Raw genomic sequence first — 25,459 nt, 5'->3', positions numbered from 1 at the left:
GGAGACCTGCCCGAAGCCTTTCTTTAGATGCATCTACACAATCCCCGCTTTCTTCGCTCCTCACTTCTTCTCGCATCTCAAGTCTTCCATTTGGAATCCTGTTTCTTCCATCCTGTAGAATTTCCGAGTGAGAGGATGCTGATGGGAGACTCAGTTTTTGGCAGAACATGTCTTCATTTCATCACTTCCGTGAAATACATCTTTGCTGCATAGAGAATTCAGACTGATCAACATTCTCTCTCTGTATATTGACTTTAGCATAGTTGCTTCCCCCCCCGCCCCAGATCTTCAGTACAGTTTTTTACTCCCTGGATATTCTTTCAAGTTTATCTTTTATTTCTTGGGATATATTAACGACACCTCTTTCATATTTTTTATATTCGTTCAGAATTTACATTCCTTGCCTTTTGTTTCATCCACCTGTCACAGCTGGTGGCTTATTTGCTTGTGTGTTTCATTTTATTTCATGTTTTGACCGTGAATCGTATTCTTCCCTGGGCCTTGTAAAGTAGCTGCTCTTGAGGGCAGTGTTTAGGCTCCTTTTCTGCAGACCAGATATGGATTTGTTCTTGCAGGCACCTACCGATCCAGGACGACTTTAAATTATCTCATGAGATATTTTAGACGACCAAGTAGTATGGATTCCAGCCTCACACCCCCGCGATGCATAGTTACGGTCTCTCAGAAGAGATTTTTATTTTCCCTCCAGCAGTAAATTCAAGAGACTCTGGTGTCCTAGTCATGCCCTTGCACCTGTGACTGTACTGACCATAACCCCCAGCGAACGTGAGGCGTTAGCCCTTTGTCGGTCCTGGCCTCCGGCCGGAGTTCCCGTTTCCCGGGATGCCTTCCTGAGGGAGGCTCAGTACAGCGAGGCTACGGTTGCTCTCTAGAAAAATCCAACTTGAGATTTGCTTGCCTCACAGGTTCCTTTATTTACTTCTTTTTATTTTTATTTTTTTTAATTTTTTTAAAATGTTTTATTTATTTCTCAGAAAGAGAGGGGCAGCGTGAGCAGGGGAGGGTCAGAGAGAGAGGGAGACACAGAATCTGAAGCAGCTCCAGGCTCTGCGCTGTCAGCACAGAGCCCGATGTGGGGCTCAAACCCACGAACCGTGAGATCATGACTCGAGCCGAAGTCAGACGCTCAACCAACTGAGCCACCCAGGCGCCCCTATTGACTTCTTTTTAGATTTCTATGGATTCTGTCCATGCTTCTCAGGCTAGCAATGCATTAGGAAGGATTGAAAATGTACTTTATCCAGCCTTTAAAAAATTTTTAAATTGTTTTTTTTTCAGGAGTATCAAATTATCTAATCTGCTCTATTGCTTGAACAGATGTTGACATACTTCTAAAATGTAAGCTAACCATATTATAAAATAAAGCTTTTTATTTTCTGGCCGCAGTAAGCAGATACATGTGTATTTTCTTCTATTCCTTCCTTTGTAAAAGGGGGCATGTTACAGATATTTGTAAATCTTTTTTTAAAATTGCCTCAGGGTTTTGAATCATGGTTATAAAACCTTATTTAAATAAGTCACAGATAGAACGAAATGTATATGCTTTAGTGAAAAGATTAGAAATAAGATAGCCCAAATAGACTGAGATAAAATTTTTAGTCTGTATCAAAGATTCCAAGGATTATGATGGAGATGGGAAGAATTATAAAATTCTTATACTTATAAAAGTGTTATTTTCTTTTACCCAGCAGAAATTAAATAATTAGATAATCTCTGAAATTGATGCACTGATAAATATAATTTAAATAAAATTTTTATGTACCAAACATTCCACTAATAGAATTAAAAGCCCACATTAATATTACCAGAGAGAAAAAATTTAAAGAAAACATGGAAAGTTCAGGAAAAGATAGAAAACAAACTAAATAGTATTAAAAAACTAGAAGTAAAACTAGATTGTGGAACTCTCTCTACCAACATATGTCACAACAAAGTTACAAGTGGAATTGCCCCAGCTGTTGAAAGAAAAAAATATCTTAAATTAGGTTTAAAAAACTCACAACTATCACACTATCTTCTGTTTTATAAAGGCCATAAGGCCATATAAACAAAGGACTTAAGAATGATTGAAAATAAAAAGAGGATTTTTAGGTGGAGCCAACCTATTCCAGAAAAATGAAAATAAGAGGAGAGCAGGTACCACAGGTATGATGAAGATGAGTTTGGGGAACAGAAGCATTAAATTGAAACAGGAGGTCACTTGGGATTTGTGAAGGGTTTAGTCTGCAACGAAGGGAAACCTGTTACTTAGTTTATACAATAAATAGTGATGCATCGAAATTTGTGAAGCAAAACAATCACACCAAAAAAAAAAAAAAAAAAACCCCGCAAAAAAACAGCAATATACAATAGTGTTTTAGTTACTGACAGATGAAAAATACAATTTGGAGAATGTTAGTAGTATCTATAAGTAGGTTTATCCAAAAAATACATATATTATTTTAGGATTTACCAACTTGAGTTTCCCTTTCCTCTTTGGGTTAAACCCTATTTTGATGCATTTAGCCCCCATTGAGGAATTCAGATCCCCATAATGGCTAAAAACAAGGAAGTAAAATTAATGTGCAATGTAACTCTTTGGGGAAAAAAACAAATATAGTTAATGGGATATTTAGACAGTAATGTTTATGAAAATGAATTGTCGTATTTCTAAAACCCTGGACGAAGTTGCCTGCAGTGTGTAGTTGGGATCCTTGAAGCATCTTGTATGCATTTTTGAAGCTTTATTAAATAAGAGACAAAATAAGTTAATTCACCAATTCAACACATTTTTATTGGGTGCGACTACACGGTAGTAGTTCCAGGTATTAGAGATGCAGTGGTGTAAGTTAAAACATGTGTCCCCTTGGGATGTGCCAGTGTAACCTGTGGATTCAGAAAAAGCAAATCCCTATAAACGAGGGAATCTAAAGACTTTATACAGATATAAGGTAGTTACTAACCTAATTAACACAAAGAGAAAACACAGTTATTTACGTTTAATAATTTAGAAAATAAAACAATAGAATGAAAATGATAAATTGTGAAAGGGTACTTGTACTAATAAATGTGAAAATCTAGAAAAGATGGGCAGTTTTTGAGGAAAATATAAATTGTCACACTTAACGCAGATAATGATAGGAAACCTATCGACCAGTAAATGGAAGAAACCGAAAACTGTGTTAAAAGAAAGCTTTTCCAAAAGCTAATAGGACACCTGTCCAGTAGACTCTTGTTTGCCTACCAACCTCGTTTGGGCAGTTTGCTGTCCCTGAGAACTTTGGGGAGCCCAAAGGAGGCTCCTTCATTCAACACCCACCCCCAGTGCTCTCCTTCCGTTCCCAGGCCAGCCCTTCGGGGGAGATCGCTCGGGTGCCATGCGCACCCTTGGCAAGGACAGCTTCCCAAAGAATCAGGATTCTGGAGTTGGCCCGTGTGAGTTCCCGCTTACCACTTTGTGACTTTGACAAGATCCTTGAACTTTCTAAGGCTTAATTTAACTTCCGTTGGTTAAGTGTTGTGTTCTGGGTATTACTCATTCAACAAACCGCTTAGATTACTTTCCATGCACCAAAAATCTATGCTAAATTGATGAGCATACAAAGATTATAAAAAACAAAACAAAACGAAACAAAAATTCTGTCATCAAAGAATGTGCAACCAGTAGGGGAAATTGAGAAATCCACAGTTGAGTATAACATCTGGTCGTAGGGGCAAATGGAGAGAAACCCCAGGTGTTCTGGGGTACTGAATTTGACGGGGGGGTTGTGGGGGGATCACATTAAAAACAACTCGATGATTAGCTCTGTGTAAGCAGGGCCTGGAAGACCTCTCACTTAGTAGATAAGACGGGGAAATAAAGGACCTTCTTAGGTGGAAGGAGCAGTTTGTGACAAGTTCACAGTTAGGACAGGAAGGAGAGTGTGTTTGTATGTCCTGCGCCTTACCAGGGGCTGACCTTGACCTGTACAAGGTGCTGGTGAAATATTTGTTAGAAAAAAAAAACAAAACAACAAAACCCTATTTTTTCCATGGTAGGATTTTGCTTAATTAAAGTTTTACTGTTTCTACAAATTTTCTCTTCCATACCTAGTCTTTTACTCTGATCCATAACATACGTTATAATATTATCATTACAGTTTTTCTTGTGTTATCCATAAGAGTTGTTTGGAAAAGCAGAAAACCTGAACTTTTCTGAACTCATACGTATTTTAATTCATAAAGTCCATTCATACATAGATTTTCATATACTGGTGTTAGAAATCAGTTTATAGCAAGTACTTTAAAGGAATTGTGTGACTTTCTTCAACTGCACATGAACTTCAGTAGGTTAATTTTAAGAATCCCGTTGTGGGGGGGGGGCCTGGGTGGCTCTTGGTTTGGGGTGAGTTCAGGCTCCTCGTCGGCTTTGGGACTCTCTCTCTGCCCTCCCATGCGCTCGCTCGCTCTCTCTCTTAGAATAAATAAACAAACTAAAAAAAAAAAAATTCTAAAAAGAATCCTGCAGTTAGTTCGGTCTTTAGTTCCCAGTGGATTTGGGCGGGTTGCTCTGGCCTTTGTGCATAGTTCTGAATTCGTTTACTAACCACTGCCATCTAGTGTCCAGTGAGAAAAATACCTTAATGGTAAGTCAAAATAATATATTTTTAAAAGTATTTCTAAAATTTAATTGATTATGAGTTGAACCCTTAACATAAAAAATGAAGTTTCGTGAATAACGTGATCTTGGAATTGTCTGTGGGAAGGAAGATGAGAACGGTGTCTACCACCGGGAGGGTCTATTTAATTGGTGTCAGTGATTTTCCTGTTTCACCAGAAAATCAGGGTTTTTAAAAATTACGTGAGTCCTTCCTATTGTTTATTTTCCATCAAATCGACTTCTCCAAATTTGCGTTTTTTAAATAACTTGAATGCTTTTTTATTGCTTCATTGAGCCAACCTACTGGTCATGACAAGGTTAGCAATCTCAGCGACTGTAAATTACCTACCCTGAGAAATAAGCAGTGTTTGTCGAGTTGCATGCTCCGAATGCAGACAGTTTTTTCTCTGGGAAAAGTAGAGGTAGATCTGGTTTGAAACTCTGGAATTTTTCCTTGTTTTTAGTTGTTTTTATCTCTAGCCTTTAAAATATCTTTGTGCTAATCAAAGTTTTCATTGACTTATACAATGTTAGAGAAGGAATTAATTTTAGAGACTCAGCTCAACATCGGCTTTTATTGATAAATTATATATTCGAAGTACATGCATAAGTAGTCTTAACACATTTTAAAATAGTGACATCTGACAGAGAGAAGTTTCCGTTCACCCTCCTATAAAAATAGTATTTTTTAATCTTAATCATATGAACATCCCAGTCAAACCCATTTGTCAAAAATCATAATGATTTTTTAAATAAAATTACTATTTCTTTTGTAACTTTCCTTAGAACTTACACTCATTGGTTACTGCCTTAATGCAGCCCCTTTACTAATGAAAATTGCAAATATATCTTATAAAATAAACTATGAATACTTCAAAACATGAAGAACCAAAACAAGACTTGCCTTGCCAGATCACAAAATGTACTATAAGCCAATCATGATTAAAACAGTATGGTAGACAGATCAATTGACTCATACAGAGTTGAGAATTCAGAAACAGATCCCAGTATAGTTGGGGATTTGGTTTATGGTGGAGGTGGTAGTTTAACCACTGGAGAATGGCGTTCAGCATACAACTGTGCATTTGATGATTTCTGTAGAGTAAATAAAGGTAGGTTTCACAGATCTTCCCTGTCTCTTGAATACCTGTAAAATTCAGCCTCTAATTTAGAGGTTTGTTACTGACGTTTTCTGTTTGCGATAATAGCTGTCAATTAGTCCATTCAACTGCGAAGATCATAAAGAACATGCTGTTACTGAACACAGAATCCAAACCAACGATTGATCCTCAGTGAGAAAGGGATGTTATGAAGGGAACTTTTGCACAGGGGGAGTTGTATGGAGTAAAACGTAGAAACAAACAAGAACAGGAAAACCCCTAACGCAGAGGGAGAAAGTGAAACCACGTCAGAAACAGAGGTCAGTCCTAGGTTGGTCCTCGTTTTCCCTTCTGACCTGAGATCTTGACCTTCATTTGACAACTCACTCAATACTTTGTTAGCACATGCCCTCAGCTCTCATTTGGAAACATTTCTATTTGGTAAATGCGAACAAAAATCAGATGGTAATCGGTAAAACAGGGATAAAGTTCCCACAGTAAAGAGCTGTTTAAGTTTTTGGTAATTATTTATTATTTACAGGTTTTTCAGATCCAATGAAGTAATTGAAAGATTTCCAAACCTTTTATTAGGAAACCCAATACATAGAATAGCTTTCCAGACGCCCTTGGTACAGTGTTTGCTTATCTGTTTCTTACGAGCCCTACATAGAGGCAGTAAATATTTTATGATGTTAAATAAATGATCTCCTAGTAATATAGGGATGTATAAGCTATTCTTTCATTGTTGATTTTTGAAGGTTAATTATAACTTAAGGTATTATTAAAACTAGCCTTAAAGGGCATATATTGCAAAGCCATCCAAAAAGCATGTTTGTTGTAGATCTTCCAATGACAAACAAAGCCAAAGACTATTAAAAAAAAAAAAAAAATCCAAAGCCACTGCTGTGAGCTTGCTCCAGAGTTCGCCTCCTGTCACGGTCATGGTCATGGGAAGTTCTGTCGGAGCTCTGCAAGCCCCTCAGTTCAATTCAAGTTCATTTCCTGCCTTCTGTCTTTGGTAAAGGAAGAGAACGTTTGTCAGCATCCTTCTTAGGATTAACTTTCTCATAGGTTGGGAAATTCATTATTAACTCTGATTTTTCTTCTGGCTAAATATACCACATCCTCTACCACGTTTTCTTGCAATTATCCCTTCCTGTTCTTGAATAATTTTTCTACTCTTCTTTCAATCTTAAGAGAGGGTGGCACACTGGCTTGTACTGTGGCAATGGTAGATACGAAATCTCATCAGTCTTACTTCGTCCATGCCAGGTGCATATTGGTGGTTAATAGAATTACAGTAACTTTAAAATTAGCGACACTGAAGTCTAGCCTCTTAAAAAATAAGGTGAAGTTGTCATTTGCCATCTTTTAAGTAGTTAAATTTTAAAAATCTTTTTAAAGTGTATAACTTGGAATGAGCATTTTAAAGTTGATCTCTTTAAAAGGATCACTTAAAAAATATTTTTCACAGGAATTTTGCTTAATAGCAAATACTACTACTTAGGCACAGTCCTAACTGGTATAGCTATAGGTGTGAATAAAAATATTTTGAACTTCGCTTCTAACCTGTAAGTAATGATTTATTGAAAGCAGCTGGGGTGTGCGTAGCTCTGCTTTCCTTTCCTTCTCCTTGCTCCTGGCTGATTGTAGGAGTTCAAGTTTATAGGGTTTACTCTCCTGTGATTATAAGATTTTATAGGAAGGAAATGTTCTCTGACACTACCAGGCCTTGAAGATCACTTGTCTAATAAGTATATAATTAGATCCAACTCAATGTCTTTATCTAGAATTTGCTTAGTAAGTATTGATAGGAATATGTATATCTTAATAGGATTGTCTAATCTTACTGCTTCAGAGGTCTTCAGGCTTTAACTTACAGCAAGCCAGTTTAAGATAAAAGTAAAGTGCTGGGAGAATTTACCTGAACCTTAATACTTTTCAAATTGAGTAGATAATCGTAATATAGTTATGTCAAAATATTGCCCCCAATCTCTAGGTGGTTTGTTTTGATTAGCAATTCTTACTTAGTAGAAATGTATTCAAAGTATTGGATTTAGTGGGGCGCCTGGGTGGCTTAGTCGGTTAAGCGTCCGACTTTCGCTCAGGTCATGATCTCGCGGTTCGTGGGTTCGAGCCCCGCGTCGGGCTCTGTGCTGACTGCCAGCTCGGAGCCTGGAGCCTGTTTTGGTCTGTGACTCCCTCTCTCTCTGACCCTCCCCTGCTCATGCTGTGTGTCTCTCTCTCTCCTAGAAATAAATAAAAATATTAAAAAAAACAAAAGTATTGGATTTAGTAAAAATAACTGATCACACTTTAAAAAGACCCAAACATTTATTTTAAAATAGCTTCAGGACTTCACCTTCCCACCTGGTCATTTGAAAGGGAAAGATGCACCCAGATTTGTCCATAATTATTTTCACAGAGAAGAGCAAAATGTTTATCAAGAGTATTTTGAATCTCTGATTGAATCAGGCCAGTTTAAGAAATGGATTGATTGAGTCACAAAAAAAAGAAAGAAAAAAGAAATCCTGTTCTGAACAACTTGACTTCTAGTCACTCATCCTGTCTCCAGAGCCATGTGCCAGCCTCTGGGGGAGGCTGGACCTGATGTTCTCTGTTTCTCGTTTGACAATACCTTGATCCCAAGGACCACGTACTCTATATCTTACTATTTTCCATATATCAAGATAAGAGGCTATTTTGTGAGTTTTTCTGTGCCCAGACATTGATTTCAGTCCTACATCAAGCCCGTGTTTTGTGTCCCGTTGGGAATATTACAAGGAATTTCACCTCAGACACCCCCAGTTTGATCATTGCAAAGCAGTGTTGGCTCGCAGATGCCTCATGACTGATACGTAATACCCAGCAGTCTCTCTGTAGTGATGAGGTCTATACTATCCGTAAAACATGTTCTTCCTTCTTCTAGAGTCTGTGTGTGTTCACCCCACCTGGAATCAAGGAAGGGAAACCCCGGCTCATCCCTGCTGGGCCCATCGCCCAGGGCACCACCATCTCTGCCTACGTGGCCAAATCCAGAAAAACGTTGCTTGTGGAAGACATCCTTGGGGTAAATGGCTTTTTACTCTCTGTCTCATTCGTCACCTGAAATATTTATTTCATGAAGATGACATATCATTTCGATGTTATGATTCAAGCCATTTTATAAAAGCATTTAGAGCAAAATACAGATCAATTAACGAATTTGTATGTAAATGAACGTCTGTCCTCAGAAAACCATATCTTATAATACCCACTGAGAGCTATTTTATTTATTTATTTATTTTTAAATATAAAGTGTTTTTAAACAACTTTGTTCTTTTTTTTCTTTTTAAAATTTTTTTTAATGTTTTATTTATTTCTGAGAGAGAGAGAGAGAGGCAGGGTGAGCAGTGGAGGGTCAGAGAGAGAGGGAGACACAGAATCTGAAATAGGCTCCAGGCTCCGAGCAGTCAGCAAAGAGCCCGACGCGGGGCTGGAACCCACAAACTGTGAGATCATGACCTGAGTCGAAGTCAGACGCCTAACCAACTAAGCCACTCAGACGTCCCTAAAGTTGTTGTTGGGTTTTTTTGGTTTTTTTTTTTTGGTTTTATTTATTTTTGAGAGAGAGAGAGAGAGAGAGAGAGAGCACGAGTGGGGGAGGGGCATTGAGAGATGGAGACATAGAATCTGAAACAAGCTCCAGGCTCTGAGCTGTCAGCACAGAACCCGACATGGGGCTCAAACCCATGAACTGTGAGATCATGACCTGAGCTGAAGTTTGGACGCTCAACCAACTGAGCCACCCAGGCACCCTGAGTGCTATTTTAAGTAGCTCTTATTTCAATGCATACTAGTACAGTTAAGCATAAATTGTATGTTTATATTCATGTGAACTGAATGATTACTGTGGGGTTTTTTTTAAGTTCATTTATTTATTTTGAGAGAAGCATGAGCAAGGAAGGGGCAGAGGGAGGGAGAGAATCCCAAGGAGGCTCCGTGCTGTCAGCGCAGAGTGGGACACGGGGCTCCATCTCCTCAGCCGTGAGATCACCACCTGAGCCGAGGTCAGGAGTCAGACACTTGACCGACTGAGCCTCGCTGGTGCCCCGTGATCACGGTTTCATGCTTTATGTCGTAGCAAGATGAACGTGAGTGAGTCAGCGGGTGTCGGAGGCCGACGCGTCCCTAGCGTCGGTGATGCTGCCCAACAGCCTCTTGTCACTCCTCAGCCAGGGTCAGGCTGCGTTCGGCTGAGCTTGGCTTATGCATCTGACATCAGCTGGCCATCACTGAGGAGCGGGCTGGCCTTGGACGGCCTCAGTTCCCTGTGTTTATCAGCCCCCACCTCCCCACCTCCCCCCCAAGTAAGGTCAGCCTGGAACGTTCTCATGACGGGGGCAGGGTTCCAGAGAAGACGTGGGACACGCAAGTCAGGTTTCAAGCCTCCGCTGGCATCACACTTCCTACCCTTGCGTTCTCGCAAGTGAATCACGTAAGCAAACCCGGGCTCGGTGTTGGAGGGCACCGACGAAGGACGCGAGCGTAGGGAGCGTGACAAAATGGAGCCCTTAGTGCGATCTTCCACATGATAGGTGAGCTTCGCGATGAAGTGTCACTGCCTGAGCTTAGCCTAAAATTGACAGGTAGGGAAATAGGTGTGTAAGTGTAAGGAAATTGCTCTGGAAAGTTCTAAATTGGAGTCATGAGATCTGGGTTTTAATTTTGGTTTTGCCACTAATTATCTGTATGGAGACAGATAGAGATGAAGAAGGTTACTGAAAGACTGGATCTTAGTTACAAGATAATCATGTGACAAGATAGAAATGCAAACTAAAACTACAATGGCAATCATGTTATAATATATAAATATATGAAATATATTTAATATATATTAAACTTGTGTAATGTCCTATGTCAAACACATTTCACTTTTAGAAAGTGTTCAAAGATACTTTATAGGTTGTCACTTGAAGATGTCCTGTTGTATATTCAGGCTCTCAAAAGATCTATAAATTACAAATACTGATTTGTACTGTTGATTTATGAAAACCCCCTACAGACAGCAGAAATTCAATAAGTAGAATTAGTGTTTTGATATTAATTCATTTGATTTCCCTATATTCCTTTGAGTGATTTGTTAAGCTAGAAAGTTATTAGTTAAGGAACCAATTTCATTCTTTATAAATAATTGATAATTATTAGATGATTTGAATACTTAATTTGGAGGCTTTGAGATTCAATGAGAATGACCATCATTAACGTACACTTTGACATTGTCTGGGGCACCTGGGTGGCTCAGCTGGTTAAACGTCTGACTTCCACTCATGTCATGATCTCACGATCTGTAGGTTTGAGCCCTGCGTCGGGCTCTGTGCTGACAGCTCAGAGCCTGGAGCCTGCTTTGGATTCTGTGTCTTCCTCTCTCTGTCCCTACTCTGCTCACACTCTGTCTGTGTCTCTCTCAAAAATAAATAAAACATTAATTTTTTTTTAAAAAAACACCATATACTTTGACATTATTCTAACCTGAAAAAAAGAAAAGGAACAATTTTTATATATACTTTCCTTCTTGCAGTATTTACATGTGGAGTAATTTTCACTCACGACGTTATGCCAGTAAAGGTCCAGGAAGGTTTATGGCCCATAGAAGGGGACGCATAAATACATGTTAGTCAGCATAATTACTTCTGTGATGGCATGAAATTCACATATATTCATCGATCAACTAAATTCTACTCTACAGGGATAAAGAAACATTAAGGTAGTATCTGTGTTTAGGTGCCATGTTGCTGAAGGAAAAAACTTGTTTTTTTTTCCAAATTTTTATTTAAATTTTAGTTAGTTAACATACAGTGTAATATTGGTTTCAGAAGTAGAATTTAGCGATTCATCACTTACATATAACACCCGGTGATCATCACAATAAATGCCCTCCTTTTCCCAGCACCCATTTAGCCCAGCCCCCCACCTCCACTCCATCAACCTCAGTTTGTTCTCTGTATTTACATGTCTCCTAAATAGAGTCCTTTCTCTTTTTTTTCTCTTCCCATATATTCATCTGTTTTGTTTCTTAAATTCCACATACGAGTGAAATCATATGGTAGTTGTCTCTTGACTTATTCACTTAGCATAATACACTCAGGCTCCATCCCCATCATTGCAAATGGCAGGATTTCATTCTTTTTGATGGTTGAGTAATATTCCATCATGTATATATCACATCTTCATTATCCATTCATTAATCGATGGACATTTGGGCTTTTTCCATAGTTTGGCTGTTGTTGATAGTGCTGCCATAAATATTGGGGTTCATGTGCCCCCTAAGATAAGCATTTGCTTAGATATAGTTCATAGTGTCCATTGGCATTTAGTGTTCCTTTTAAAGGGCCTACCTGTTTTTTTATTGCAAGTATTAGGCAATTTCTGACAGAAATAAGAATCATACCATAATGTTTCCATCTCTTGTACTGAATTTGTACCTTTTCTCCTTTAATTTTCCAGGATGAACGATTTCCAAGAGGTACTGGACTGGAGTCAGGGACTCGTATACAGTCTGTTCTTTGTTTACCGATTGTCACTGCAATTGGTGATTTGATTGGTATCCTTGAGCTGTATCGGCACTGGGGCAAAGAAGCCTTCTGTATGAGTCACCAGGAGGTGAGGCCAGCCCGAGGAGGGCGCTCATTGGTATTGTTCAGTTAGTGAATGAATGAATAGTTAAAACCACAGTTTGCTTAACAATGTTTTGATGGTTTTTTAAACTTTTATTTTTGTTTGTACTTATTTAGGGGGGAAACTGATTAAATTAGACCTATAGTAACTTAGGGGTACTTGGGTGGCTCAGTCAGCTAAGTGTCCAACTTCTGCTCAAGTCATGATCTCATTGTTCATGAGTTCGAGCCCCATGTGGGTTCTGTGCTGTCAGCTTGGGACCCTCTGTCCCCCACTCTGCCCCTCACCCTCTTGAGATCACATGCATGCACGCTCTCTCTCTTTTTCAAAAATAAGAAACATTAATAAAAAAGGGATCTAGTAATTTATTTTGGTAGGAATCCAGTCTAACAATACAGATTGAAGTATGGCATATTGTGAGTTAAATTAGTAGGATGACTTTGTAGAGTTTTCACTTTCTGGTTGTCTTTATGTTTTCTTAAAAATGGCCTTTTTCGAGAGCGTATCCTGAATAAAGATTCCAACATCAAATACGTTTGGAAAATAACGGGTTCCATGAACTATTCCCTGAACCAGAATTGGCTCATTAATCCCAAATCCAATTCCTACAGGGATGTGTGTGTCACTCCCAGCGTGCAGATGTACACGTCTCTCGGGGGCCTTGTCCCCGTGCCGGGATGACTGTCCCCTGCTCTCCCCTCCGCCAGGCCAGCCATGCTGGACCCTTGAGCAAGGCTGACCCACTCCCGCTCAGAGCCTGTGCACCCCCTCTCCCTCAGATTGGGGTGCGCTCATGCTTGTTGTCCCTGGCTGCTGCCCTCTCACGGAGGGGGCCTTCGCCGAGCACGCACGGGCACTCGGGCGGCTCCTCCAGCGCTCCGTCTCCCTCGGCTGTGCCTCTTCTCCCTCTGGCCCCTGGTCAGGAGCTGGCGCGCCGTGCGCCTCATGGACTTGCTTCCTCGTCTCCCTGTCCCGCAGTCCACTGTGCGCTGCTGTGGCGTCCCCGCTGGTGGCTGTGGCTCCAGCATCCAGATTGCCTGGCACCTGCCAGGCACCCAGCAATTGTCTGGGAAGTGAATGCACAGAAAAGAAATGGAATAGCTGGGAACTGGAGAACTTGTCAGCAAAATCTTGGAAATACCTCCTCATTTTACAATAGTCATTGAGGCCGTTTGATTAGTATTTTTGTTAAGCTGAAAATAATCACATGAAAATCATTGGAGGATAGCTCTCTTAAGCAGTTATCTTTTTATCCAAAATTAAGAGGATCAAGAGAACATTAGACTCCATCATAAAGGAGCAGAAACATACAAGAGAAATCTTATACACATTTGCTTCTCTGTGTTTGGCAAAATACTCAAATACTTGGTGGGCTCAGAAGATCATTCATAGACGTTTAGGCTAGAGCTCTGAGTTGGCTGTGTGCGTGTGACTAATCAAAACGTGTCTCATCCTTGTTTTCAGGTCGCGACAGCAAACCTCGCCTGGGCTTCAGTAGCAATACATCAGGTGCAGGTGTGTCTTCGGGGTGTTTTGGGGGGGAGGGGCAGGGCCGGTGCAGCCCGGGGGTGCGGGAACCCAATAGCAGCCCTGATCTGTTACTTGTGGGTATTAGTTATTTTGTGATTTCTCAAATGTTGTATCCACTTATATTTACTTACTTCCTGCCTTAAATACCTTGCAATTACTTCCACGCATTTCTATACAATTATAAACCATTTATGCAATGAATGGTTTATGCTCTGTTAGGTTTTGTTTTCCCCTGAAAGCCACCGGCTGGCAGTAGCATTGATATGGTCACGACTCCCGTTTCCTAAATGAAAGCATCCTCTAAACTAAACGGTATATGAAAACGTTCATATCAGATTTCCGATACCTGCTTCTCTTGAAGATACGCTCTCATTTGAAAGGTCACAAACTTTATTGAGTTTCCCAGTAACTGAACTTCAAGAGTTTGGGGACACAGCAGCAAAATACTTCTCCCCTTGTGTCTTCCACTTCTCTTTGCTGTTTTGTTCTTTTAAAATCCGTTTCAGCAAACTCAGATCGTGGGGTGGGGGGGGAGGAGCTTACAGTTCCAGAATCTTAGTGTGAGGGGCAAGGACCTCTGGGATCTGACCGTCTCACACATAAGTGGATTGTGTGCCCACGTGTAGTTCTGTAAATTAGAACGTTGTTTTAAAAGAACAGCCGTGGAGTTAGACTGCCTGGGTCTGAATGCTGGCTCACCTAGTAACTGTGGGGCAGGAGCGTGCTTCTCAACCTCTTGCTTCAATTATGAAAGTAAATCCCCAGTCCACAGTGTTTTGTGGTGATTAAGTGAGGTAATAAATATAAAGTGCTTAAAACAGAGCATAGCACATGTAAGCCTTTAAAAAATACAACTTGCTATTGGCAGTATCACTACTTTATCAAAAGTAATTGTGTTATGTCTTTTAAAATATATAAGGTAAATTGTATTCTGGAATTGTTTTTTTTTTTTTTCATAAGCGGAAATCTCTTACAAGTAATAGCCATTATTTTATTCGGCAGGTATGCAGAGGCCTTGCCAAGCAGACCGAATTGAATGACTTCCTACTTGACGTATCAAAGTAAGTGTTCGTTTTAAGGGTGAGGAAGCTCTTCTGGGTCAGCGGTTTACAGTATGTGCAGGCTCTGACAGCAGTAGGTCCTGCGTACCCTTAGTCAGCTGTCCGGTAGGAAAGGTTCATGCCCTGGACCATGAAATTATGTTCTCACCCACGTTCACTTACAAGTGAAGGGTTGCAGGTACGTATGTGCAATAATATTAGTTTGCATTTTGGTGTATATTTTCTCATTAGACTCACTAAAGCATGTTAAAGACACTAAGTATTTCTGTTTCTGCAAAAGAGAGCTGAGAGCAGTAGAAGAGGGAATGTTCTAGTTTCTTACTTTCCAAAAGTCCTCTCTGGCATTTTCTAAAAATGTCAGCAAATTAAACCATATTAGCAACATTTTTTTACATTTATTTATTAATTTTGAGAGNTGATGGAAAGATGGCAGTGATCTCGAGGTGTTGCTTTGATTTATTTGTCACTTTTGTTAATTGTGCAGGGGTTTCAGTACCTTTTGGGGAAATACCTGAGTTTTTCATTATTTCATGGTAAGCTAAACTGTGAAAACATTCAGTTCCTTCTTATATTCTCCACACCACCTTGTGCGCTTCGACTGTAACTGTATTAGGGATTCCCAGCCACCTGCGGTTCAGTCTGTTTAGTTTTAGTCTTACCTGTTGCTCTTTTCTGGAAGGCTAGTGGGCGCTCGGAGCCGAGAGCCACGGGAAGCAGAGTTTTATCCATACTTTCTCGTGTTGCCGCTCTAGTGCCTGGTGACACTTCCGTTAGCCAAGTGGCTTCTGCTCCCAGTGACCTGTGTGCACCACAGAAGTCAGCCTGGTCAGTACCGTTCCTGCCCTTATGTGTATTTTGGTAAAGCTTCTCACTCCTTCCCGTTTGCCTGGTCTTTTCTCAAAACATAGCAATCCTGTGCCGAAAGGGGTCTCGTCATCTCCAGGTTTCATGCGACACACGGCTGTGTTTCTCTCTGATACCACGGCGGCCGAGGGGGCGGTAGAAGGGGCCCCGTGGCTTGTACAGACAGATTTTATGAGAGGAATTAGTAACATTAGGGGTTATTGCTTTCAGCCCATTCTTTACAGAATAAGGGTTACACTGATGTTTTATTTGGATGAAAAAGACTACTTAATTGCATAGGAAGAAATAATTTGTTTGTTTATGGAAAATTTTAAGGAGTTTGTGAAGAAGTGAAAAATATTAAGAAGAATATAAAAATATAGCTATATGGATTGACCTAGCTTGACTAGGAGTATGAGAATTCGTTGTTGCCTGGTTCTTATATTATTGATCTTCTCTTTTTTATTTTATTTATTTATTTATTTTTTAATGTTTTATTTATTTCTAGGAGAGAGAGAGACAGCGTGAGCAAGGGAGGGTCAGAGAGAGAGGGAGTCACAGACTGAAACAGGCTCCAGGCTCTGAGCTGGCAGTCAGCACAGAGCCCGACGCGGCGCTCGACCCCACGAACCGCGAGATCATGACCTAAGCGAAAGTCGGACGCTTAACCGACTAAGCCACCCAGGCGCCCCTGATCTTCTCTTTTTTAGAACAGTTGTTTTGAAATATAATTCATATACCACACTATTCATCCATTTAAAGTGTTCAAGTCAGAGGTTTTTCGCATATTCAAAGATATGTGCAGCCATCACCAGTCGATTTAGAACATTTCCATTAGCTGGGGCGCCTGGGGGGCTCAGATGGTTAAGCATCTGACTTTAGCTCAGGTCATGATCTCATGGTCCGTGAGTTTGAGCCCCACGTCAAGCTCTGTGGGGAGCCTGGAGCTGCTTCGGATCTGTGTCTCCCTCTCTCTGCTCTTCCCCCCACTTGCATTCTGTATGTCTCTGTCTCTCAAAAATAAACATTAAAAATTTTTTTAAAAAAAGAAGAACATTTTCATTACTTAAAAAAGACAGCTCTATATCATTAGCTATCATCTACTTAAGCCCCATGCTCCTTCCTGCCCACCCCCAATCCTAAGCAACCACTAATCTAATTCTTTTTCTATGGATTTACCTACTCCAGACCCCTCCCACAAGAGAGATCATGTAATATGTGGCTTCAGTGTCTGGCTTTCTTCACTTAGCACGCTGCTTTCGAGCCCCATGTCGGGCTCTGTGCTGACAGCTCAGAGCCTGCAGCTCCTTCCTTCCAAGCCCTCCTGTGCCATAGCAAGTACCAGCACTTCGTTCATTTCTGTGGCTGAAAAACACCCTGTTAGATGGATACACATGCACAGTCTCTGTCCATCGTGAGCTCTTAAACATTTGGATTCTTTCCACATTTTGGCTAATGTGAAAAGTACGGCTTTGAACATCTATACACAAATTTTTTCATTTGAACACCTGTTTTCAGTTGTTATCCACCAAGGGAGTGGAGTCGCTGCTCATACGGCTGCTTGTGTGTTTAACTCGAGGACCAGCCAGCCTGTTTTCCCTGCAGTCACTCCATGTCACAGTCCCACCAGCCACGCCCCCGGGTCCGGCTCCTCCACATTCTCACCGACACCGGCTGTTGTCTGACTCCTTGACCAAATCCTAATATTCCCCAAAGGTAGAGAGAAGGAAAGGCATTGAGCAGAATATAGATGCAAACGTCAGAAATAAGTAATAACACCAAATCCAGGAGTAAAGATTACATCAGCTAAATAAATAACATTCACCCCAGGAATGCAAGAGCAGTTCGATGTTAAGTAATAAATTAATATAGTTCCCTAATTCTAATTGAATAAAGGGAGAAAAATTACATGATTTTAAGAATGAATGACAAAAATTTTTATAATTCTCAACACCCAATAGATGCAAACTTGGAATAGAAGGGAAAGTCTTTAAGTTGTTGAGTAGTGTCTGCTGGGGCCCCAGCCAACATACAGAACAATGCGGGAGGGGAAGCGTGCACATCAGAGGAAGTTCATTCCTCTCCGTGCTTCCATTCAACAGTGTTCTTGTCTTCACTGAATTTTAAATCCACGCTTGTTATCAAGAATTGCTTTCCACTTACAAGTAAAGCTGTGTGTGTGCGTGCGTGTGGGGGAAAGGCAGTTGGCTTTTAGAACGACCTTCTGATGCTTGGAGTTCTTAAATATTCCCAAAATCTGTCTAGGGTTTCTGAATTCCTTTTCAGCTTGTAAGGGTACCATTTCAATCTGAAAGCCTGTATTTGGGGGGAACGAATATAAACATGTTCAGAATCACTGGTCTTAAAACAGAAGCCTTTCTCACTACCTGTAATTGTTTTTCAGTTGATCTTCTTGATTTTTTGAAATATTCAAGAGCACACTAAATGGGAAAATTTTGTCCTTTCAAATGTATATACTCTCATCTTTTTATTACCTAATTGTGTGTGGGTTTTTTAGATGTTTTTTTTTTTTTATTTTGAGAGAGAGTATGAGCACATGTGCCCAAGTGGGGAAGGGCAGAGAGAGAATCCCGGGCAGATTCTGTGCTGTCAGTGCAAAGCCTGATAATGGGGCTCGATCTCACAAACCATGTGATCATGACCCCAGGCGAACTCAAGAGCTGGATGCTCAACCAGAAGAACCACCCAGTACCGAAATTATATGTTTTTTAAAAATGAGGTATAATTGAGCATCTGACTCCTTATCTCAAGAGTTTTAGGTAATATATCATAGTGGATTTGGCTTTCGTCTTCATGATGGTTAGTGATGTTAAGCATCGTTTCATGTAGCTGTTGACCATCTGATGTCTTCTTTGGAAAAATGTCTCTTTAAATGTCTCTGCCCATTTATTTATTGGATGGTTATTTTTTGATGTTTAGCTGTATGCATTTTCTATGTATTTTGGATATTCGCCCCTTACTGGTTATATGATTTGTATATATTTTCTCTCATTCAGTAGGTTTCTTCTTCATTTTGTTAGTGGTTTCCTTTGCTGTGCAAAAGATTTCTTGTTGCTTTTTCCCACTTATTTTTGCTTTTGTTGCCTTTCCTTTTGGAATCAGATCCAAAAACAACAAAGAGAAGCAAAAAAAAAAACAAACCAAAAAACAAACAAACAAAAAAACACTGCCAAGATCAGTGTCAGAGAGCTTACAGTCTGTATTTTGTTCTTGGCGGTTTTATGGTTTCAGGTCTTCCATTCAAGTCTTTAATCCATTGTGAGTTTGTTTTTGTGTGTTATAAAATACTAGCCCAGTTTCATTCTTTTGCACTGTGGCTATCTAGTTTTCCCAGCACCCTTTACTGAAGAGACTGCCCTTTTCCCATTTATATTCTTGCCGTCTTTGTCATAAATTGACCATATATATGTGGGCTTTCTATTCTGTTTTTATGCCAAAACCATACTGTTCTGATCATAATAGCCTTGTAATATCATTTGAAATCAGGGACCACGATACTTCCAGATTGGTTCTTTCTCAAGATTGCTTTGGCTATTTGATGTATTGTGTGGTTATACTCATTTTAGGATTCTTTGTTCTAATTCTATGAAAAATTCCATTGGGATTTTGATAGAGGTTTCATTGAATCTATAGATTGCTTTGGATAATATAAACATTTTAACAATATTAATTCTTCCAATCCATGAGCGTGGAGTATCTTTCCAATTATTTGTGTCTTCATCTTTTTTCATCGGTGTCTTACAATTTTTAGTGTACAGGTCTTTCCTTTCCTTGATGAAATTTATTCCTCAGTATTTTATTCTTTTGATGCAATTGTAAATGGGACTGTTTTCTTAATTTTTGTTTCCAATAGTTTATTAATATATAGAAATGCAACAGATTTCTGTATGTTCATTTTACACCGTGCAACTTGACTGAATTTGTTCATTAGTTTTAAAAGGTTTCTGTTTGTGCATGTGGAGTCTTTAGGGTTTTCTCTCTATAAAATCACATCCGTTTTACTTCTTTTTATCAAATGTGGATGCCGTTTCTTTCTCTCTCGTACCTCACTGTTCTGGTTAGAACTTCTAACACTCTGTTGAACAAGAGCAGTGAGAGTGGCATCCTGATCTTAGAGGAAAAGCTCTCAGCCTTTTATCATTGAGTGTGTTGTCATTCCTCTCCTCTGCGTGTTTGGCGAGCATCTTTACGACCGACTTTGAGTTCTATCAGGTAAGTTACTGATCTCCGTTTTCATTAGTTCCTTTTCCTGAGGTTTTATCTTGCTCCTTTGTTTGGAACATACCCTTTATTTTCTTTATTTTGCTCAACTCTGTTTGTTTTCCTTTTTTTTTTAAATATTTGTTTATTTTTGAGAGAGAAGGAGACAGACAGAGTGTGAGTGGGGGAGGGGCAGAGAGAGAGAGAGAGAGAGACAGAATCTGAAGCCGCTCCAGGCTCCGAGCTGTCAGCACAGAGCCCGACGCGGGGTTCAAACTCAAACCATAGGATCATGACCTGAGCTAACGTTGGATGCTCAACCGACTGAGTCACCCAGGCACCCCGTCTCTGTCTTGTTTCTCTATGTTGGGTGAGACAGCCGTGTCTCCCAGCCTTGAAGGATGGCCTTGTGTAGGCAGTGACCCTCAGCTTGCCCTGGTGCTGGATGGTCTTTCACACCTTTATGCTCATCTGCGCAGCCAGATTTATCCTTGATAGGTCCCTGTTGCTCTGGGTGTGCCAAGCCCTTAGAGTGTGCACAGGGAAGGGTCTCAGTCAGCACCTCGTTTCTGGCTGATTAGAAGGAGCATGTCAGGCAGCAGGTTTTAAAGTATGTAAATGTACACACGACCGTGCATGGGCCACAGTTGCGAAGCTGGCCTCCAGAGCAGGTAACTGGAGGTGTCTCCCGGGTGACATTTGTAAAGCCTGGGGCTGCAGCCGAGCATATGAGCTCCTTTCTGAGAGGCACTGGTGAGCTGCGGCAAGGCCAAGGAGAGCACAGGGATGGCGTCCTCACCCAGCTTCCCCTGGGGCTGTAGCCTCCCGATGTGTGCAAACCCGTGTGGGCTCGTCGGGTCGAAGCTCCAGGACGAGTATGTAGGCCTTTTTCACAGGAAGACTAGGGTGTGTTGCAGTCTGCTGTGGGCGTAGTGCCTGAGGTCAGGGGTCGGGGGAGGCAGGTAGCTTTAATTGTCACAGTCCTGTGGGCCCCGGGACGCTGTCCCCCCCCGTCCTGTGGGCCCCGGGACGCTGTCCCCCCCCAGTCCTGTGGGCCCCGGGACGCAGTCACCCCCCAGTCCTGTGGGCCCCGGGACGCTGTCCCCCCCCAGTCCTGTGGGCCCCGGGACGCAGTCACCCCCCCGTCCTGTGGGCCCCGGGACGCTGTCCCCCCCCGTCCTGTGGGCCCCGGGACGCTGTCCCCACCCCAGTCCTGTGGGCCCCGGGACGCTGTCCCCGCCCCAGTCCTGTGGGCCCTGGGAGCGCGGCCGCTCCCCCACTCCGGCCACCGGAGGCAGCTGTCAGGGAGGCCCCTGTGTGGGCTGCAGGCCCCCAGCGGCTGTAGTAGGAGGCTGAGGGCAGTGCCCACCAGCACTGTTAAGGGAACAGGAGTGCAGAAATGGCACCAGCCCTGTTGTGCCCCCAGAGGGTCCTGCCCGCCTGGCAGACACTTTAAGATTAGCAAACAAACCTCCTTCAGGTACGTTTTCAGGAGCTTCTCCAGCTGCTGCCTTTGCGCTGGAACCCGAGGCGTGTGAGTGTGCGTGTGAGCCCTTTCAGGAAAGTGTCCGGGTCCCCACCGAGTGTGGCCCTGTTGGTTGTCAGAGCTGGGCATTGTAGGGGCTTAGGGTACAGGTGTGTGCATACACATACGTGCAAATGGATGTATTCCTCTATTTCATTTGACCAGTTTGCATCATGAATGATGCCTAAATTGCATCACGTGCATTTTTGACAACTATGAAGATAAGTGTACGGTCTTTTCCTTTATTTTAGTGCTGTTATGAAATAATAGAGTTTATGATGCTGAACAGTTCTGAATAGTCTTTAAATATTGTAATATGTTAATTCCTAAGTCTGATTTGCTAACATTTTTATTTATGAGTGTTCTCCGGGTTCCAAGGTAAACTGGTCTGTGATTTGCTTTTTTCTAGTATCTTTGTCCATTTTCAGTATCTCTGGCATAACAGGGGTTCTAAAATAACTGAAAAGGTTATGTTCTTTCTGAACATAGGATGGAAATAATTTATTGAAGATTCTTAAGTAATTCATATTTGAAATCATTTGAGCCTGATGCCTTTTATGGGGATAATTCTTTGACAACTTTTCAATTGTCTGTATTATTCTGTTTCATTTTTTTAATGTTTATTTATTTATTTTGAGAGAAAGAGACAGAATGAGGAAGGGGCAGAGAAAGAGAGGAAGAGAGAGCGAATCCCAAGCACGCTCTGTGCTATCAGCTCAGAGCCCAACACAGGGCTCAGTCTCACGAACTGTGAGATCACGACCTGAGCCGAAACCAAGAGTGGGGTGACCCTCCTCTTTCCACAGCCGCCCCACCAGGTGCCCTCTTACTGTGTTTCTGTTTACATTTTTCAAATACTTCTCACCTCGCTTTTCCAGAAAGTTGTCCATGCTGTGTAGATTTTTATAATTATTAATGTAAATATGTGCCAAAGTCTTAAGCAATTAACATGACCTAGGCACGAGTATGTATTTTTGCTTTTCATAATGTAATCTCTAATCCTGCAGGGCCATTATTATTATTTAATAATTCAAGATCCCATGGGTTTGCAGTAAAATGGGTGACTCTTCTGTTTGCCAAAATACAGTCCCATTACTGTCTCCCTGACTTATGTCATTCATCATTCCTCAAATATTTATTGAGACTTCATAGGTTCTGGAAGTCTTATATGTTCTAACCTAAGGATTGGCAAACCTTTCTTGTAAAGGGTCAGATGGTAAAGTTTGATGCTTCATGGGCCATACCCTACTGCAGACACTCAGCTCTGCTACTGTAGCAGCCTTAAACAATGCGTAAAGGAATGAACATAGTTCTTTCCCAATAAAACTTTATTTGTAAAAACAGGCAATGGGCTAGATTTGGCTGATGGACTTTGGGTAGCTGACCTCTACTCGAGGCCTGGTGCTGGGCATTTGCAATACTACGGGGAAAAGAAGCAGTTTCTGCTGTTCCAGAACTCAGGCTAATGGAAAGAGACAAACTGTTAAGTTCTCATAATCTTCATACGCAGTAAAGTCAGTCTGTGGCACAGCTGGACTCAGTGAATGAGTACAACTTATAAAGACCAGTGTATAATATGAGGATGAACCCACGCTGAGTTCTTTTCATTAAATTGATAAAGTAGTTTTACATGAGATTATATATGTTCCTGTGGCCACAAGGTGGCCCATGTCCCTCTTGCATAGACTTTGTAATGGCTTTTTTCTCTGAGAATCAGCTCTTTTTCTCCGAGGAATAGTTTCATGTCTAAAATCTGGGGGGCTGAGGTTGCTGGAATTCTCAAACTATAGTCCCGACCCGCCAGAGTCAGTGGGATATGTTAGGCGTTAAAGAAGTAATTGTGGAAAGAAATTGATGAACAAGTGAATGACAAAGTAAATGGGGGTGAGAGAAGGGCTCTGGGGGCGGGGCCAGTAGCTATGTTCCAGCGCACACGAGCCTTGTGTAGTGTTTGAGCCTTCAGCCCCACGGCGTGCGTGCAGGGCAGCGATGCGTTTGTCCATATCGACGGTGGCTGGTGTCAGCCTGAGAACAGCATATTTACGTACTCACACTTATTTAGTCACAGTGCTCATTTTCCACCCCACTTGAGTATCGATCGGCTGACATTTATATTTATGTCTGATGAAGTTTGCCTTTAAACTCTAGATTTCCCATTGGCTGACTCTTGTTTTATCGTTTGTCTTTAGATATATGCAAAAAACCTGGTGAATGCAGACCGTTGCGCACTTTTCCAGGTGGACCATAAGAACAAGGAGTTATATTCAGACCTTTTTGATATCGGAGAGGAAAAGGAAGGAAAGCCCATCTTCAAGAAGACCAAAGAGATCAGGTACAGCTAGGAGTAGAGCGTCCGTACGCTGTGAGTGCGGCTGCGCAGGTGTTCCGTGACCCACCTTTCTGTGCCTGTTCACAGGTGTGCTGACAGTACTTGTCATACTGTGATATCATTCCCACCAGGACCCGCCTCCTGAAGGTAGTACTTCTGGGAATGACATTGCAGCCAGCGAAACCGCGCCTGGGAAGCTTTAGCGTCACTCCTGGAAATGCCGTCTTCCGGAGGCGGTCCTTTTGGAAATCATGGTGGAAAAACTTACTAGTGCTCCCAGGTAGGTAAAGGGACATCCCGCTGGAGCCGCAGGTCCTGTGTGCGGGCGCCGGGCGGCCTTGCCCCCACCCCTTCCCGGCCGACGGGGCTGTCGGAGTCCTGACCCCAGCGCAGAGGGACCTCATAGATGGCATGACTCGGCCGCGCTCCTCAGTAGCTGGGCCGCGGGTGTCCCCGTCAGAGAGCACAGCTCCGCGGCGTCCGGAGCCCGAAGCCCTCTCTGTTCCCTCCCTCGCGGCTGCTGTCACTCACACGGACAGAATGGAGCCTGCCTGGTCGAGGCACGCTTGCTCAGTCGGGTCCCAACCTGGACAGCTACGAGGAGCACTGTCACCGACATTCAGACGTTGGCTCTTTTTTTTTTTTTTTTGAACATTTGCATCCCTTTTGCTTATGTGTCCTGTTCAACCGTTTTTCCACATGAAAACGCAAAGTACTTTGGGACTTACAACACTGCAGCCAAACACTGCTCCTTGTTAATTAAGAGTTGCTCTTCTTCGGCCTGTGGCGTGAGAGAGCCAAGCAGAAGTGATAGAAACAGGAGCGTGGCCCCCAGCCAGGCATCACCGCCGCCCGCCACCAGGCACGTCCCGTTCTGGGCTGGGTCCTACATTCCACACTCACGGAACTCCGAATTCAGATTTTTTTTATTTTTACATGTTTTATTTCTGGTGTATGTGCTTCTTAGACCTCAGTAAATCAGTCTGCATGTCGTCGTTTAGGCAAAGTAAGTTCTCCTGCTGGAAGGTTCGGTGTTCCTTAGCGGTGCTGGTACTGATCGCCTTTTGCAGACCGTGGCTCGAACTTGTGCAGACAGGCGTGGGGGAGATAGCAAGGGGGACGTGCTTGCCGCGGCTGACGCCGCTGACCCGCTGGTGCCAGCCGTTCACGCGAGCACCCGCCTTGCTAGGGCTTCCCCTGAACGAGACAGCCAGGCAGGAAAACGAGGCATAAGCCGTGAAATGGTCCTAATCCTCTTTTCTTACAGCAATCTGATTTGTTCTGTCCGTGCTGTTCGAAACACAAGAAAACCAGGACGAAAAGAGCTTGCTTTTTATGCAATGTTGGGTTCATATTTTGCTGTTTTAAGAAAGTTCCTTCTTGTTTGTGTTGACAGTCTTTTGATTTTTCCCTTAGGGAACATCCTTAAAGTTGACTTTTATTTCAGTAATAGTTATTTTCTGTAATGTTGAAAGCATAACGTCACGAAAATTATTTTCAAGCTACTGAAATCTGTAGATACTGTGCACAATAGACATCTTTCTTAACTGATTA

The 25,459-nt window shown here is 41.9% G+C and overlaps 1 protein-coding gene across 1 annotated transcript in view; it reads left to right on the top strand.

Annotated features, from left to right (window-relative positions):
• Positions 1 to 25,459, top strand: part of PDE10A (phosphodiesterase 10A) — a 226,168-nt gene that overhangs the window by 133,532 nt on the left and 67,177 nt on the right. The window contains exons 7-14 of the mRNA XM_077761207.1: positions 8,669 to 8,809; positions 12,226 to 12,381; positions 13,861 to 13,911; positions 14,929 to 14,987; positions 15,896 to 16,007; positions 21,098 to 21,395; positions 21,478 to 21,644; positions 23,766 to 23,908. Of these exons, the coding sequence (XP_077617333.1) occupies positions 8,669 to 8,809; positions 12,226 to 12,381; positions 13,861 to 13,911; positions 14,929 to 14,987; positions 15,896 to 16,007; positions 21,098 to 21,395; positions 21,478 to 21,644; positions 23,766 to 23,908 (1,127 nt within the window). The remainder of the gene's footprint in view (positions 1 to 8,668; positions 8,810 to 12,225; positions 12,382 to 13,860; positions 13,912 to 14,928; positions 14,988 to 15,895; positions 16,008 to 21,097; positions 21,396 to 21,477; positions 21,645 to 23,765; positions 23,909 to 25,459) is intronic.

Source organism: Crocuta crocuta, unplaced genomic scaffold (assembly GCF_008692635.1).
Source record: "Crocuta crocuta isolate KB4526 unplaced genomic scaffold, BGI_CrCroc_1.0 scaffold455, whole genome shotgun sequence".
NCBI lineage: Eukaryota > Metazoa > Chordata > Mammalia > Carnivora > Hyaenidae > Crocuta > Crocuta crocuta.
Note: the sequence above shows the minus strand (reverse complement) of the source record. Positions and strands in the feature narration are given on the sequence as shown.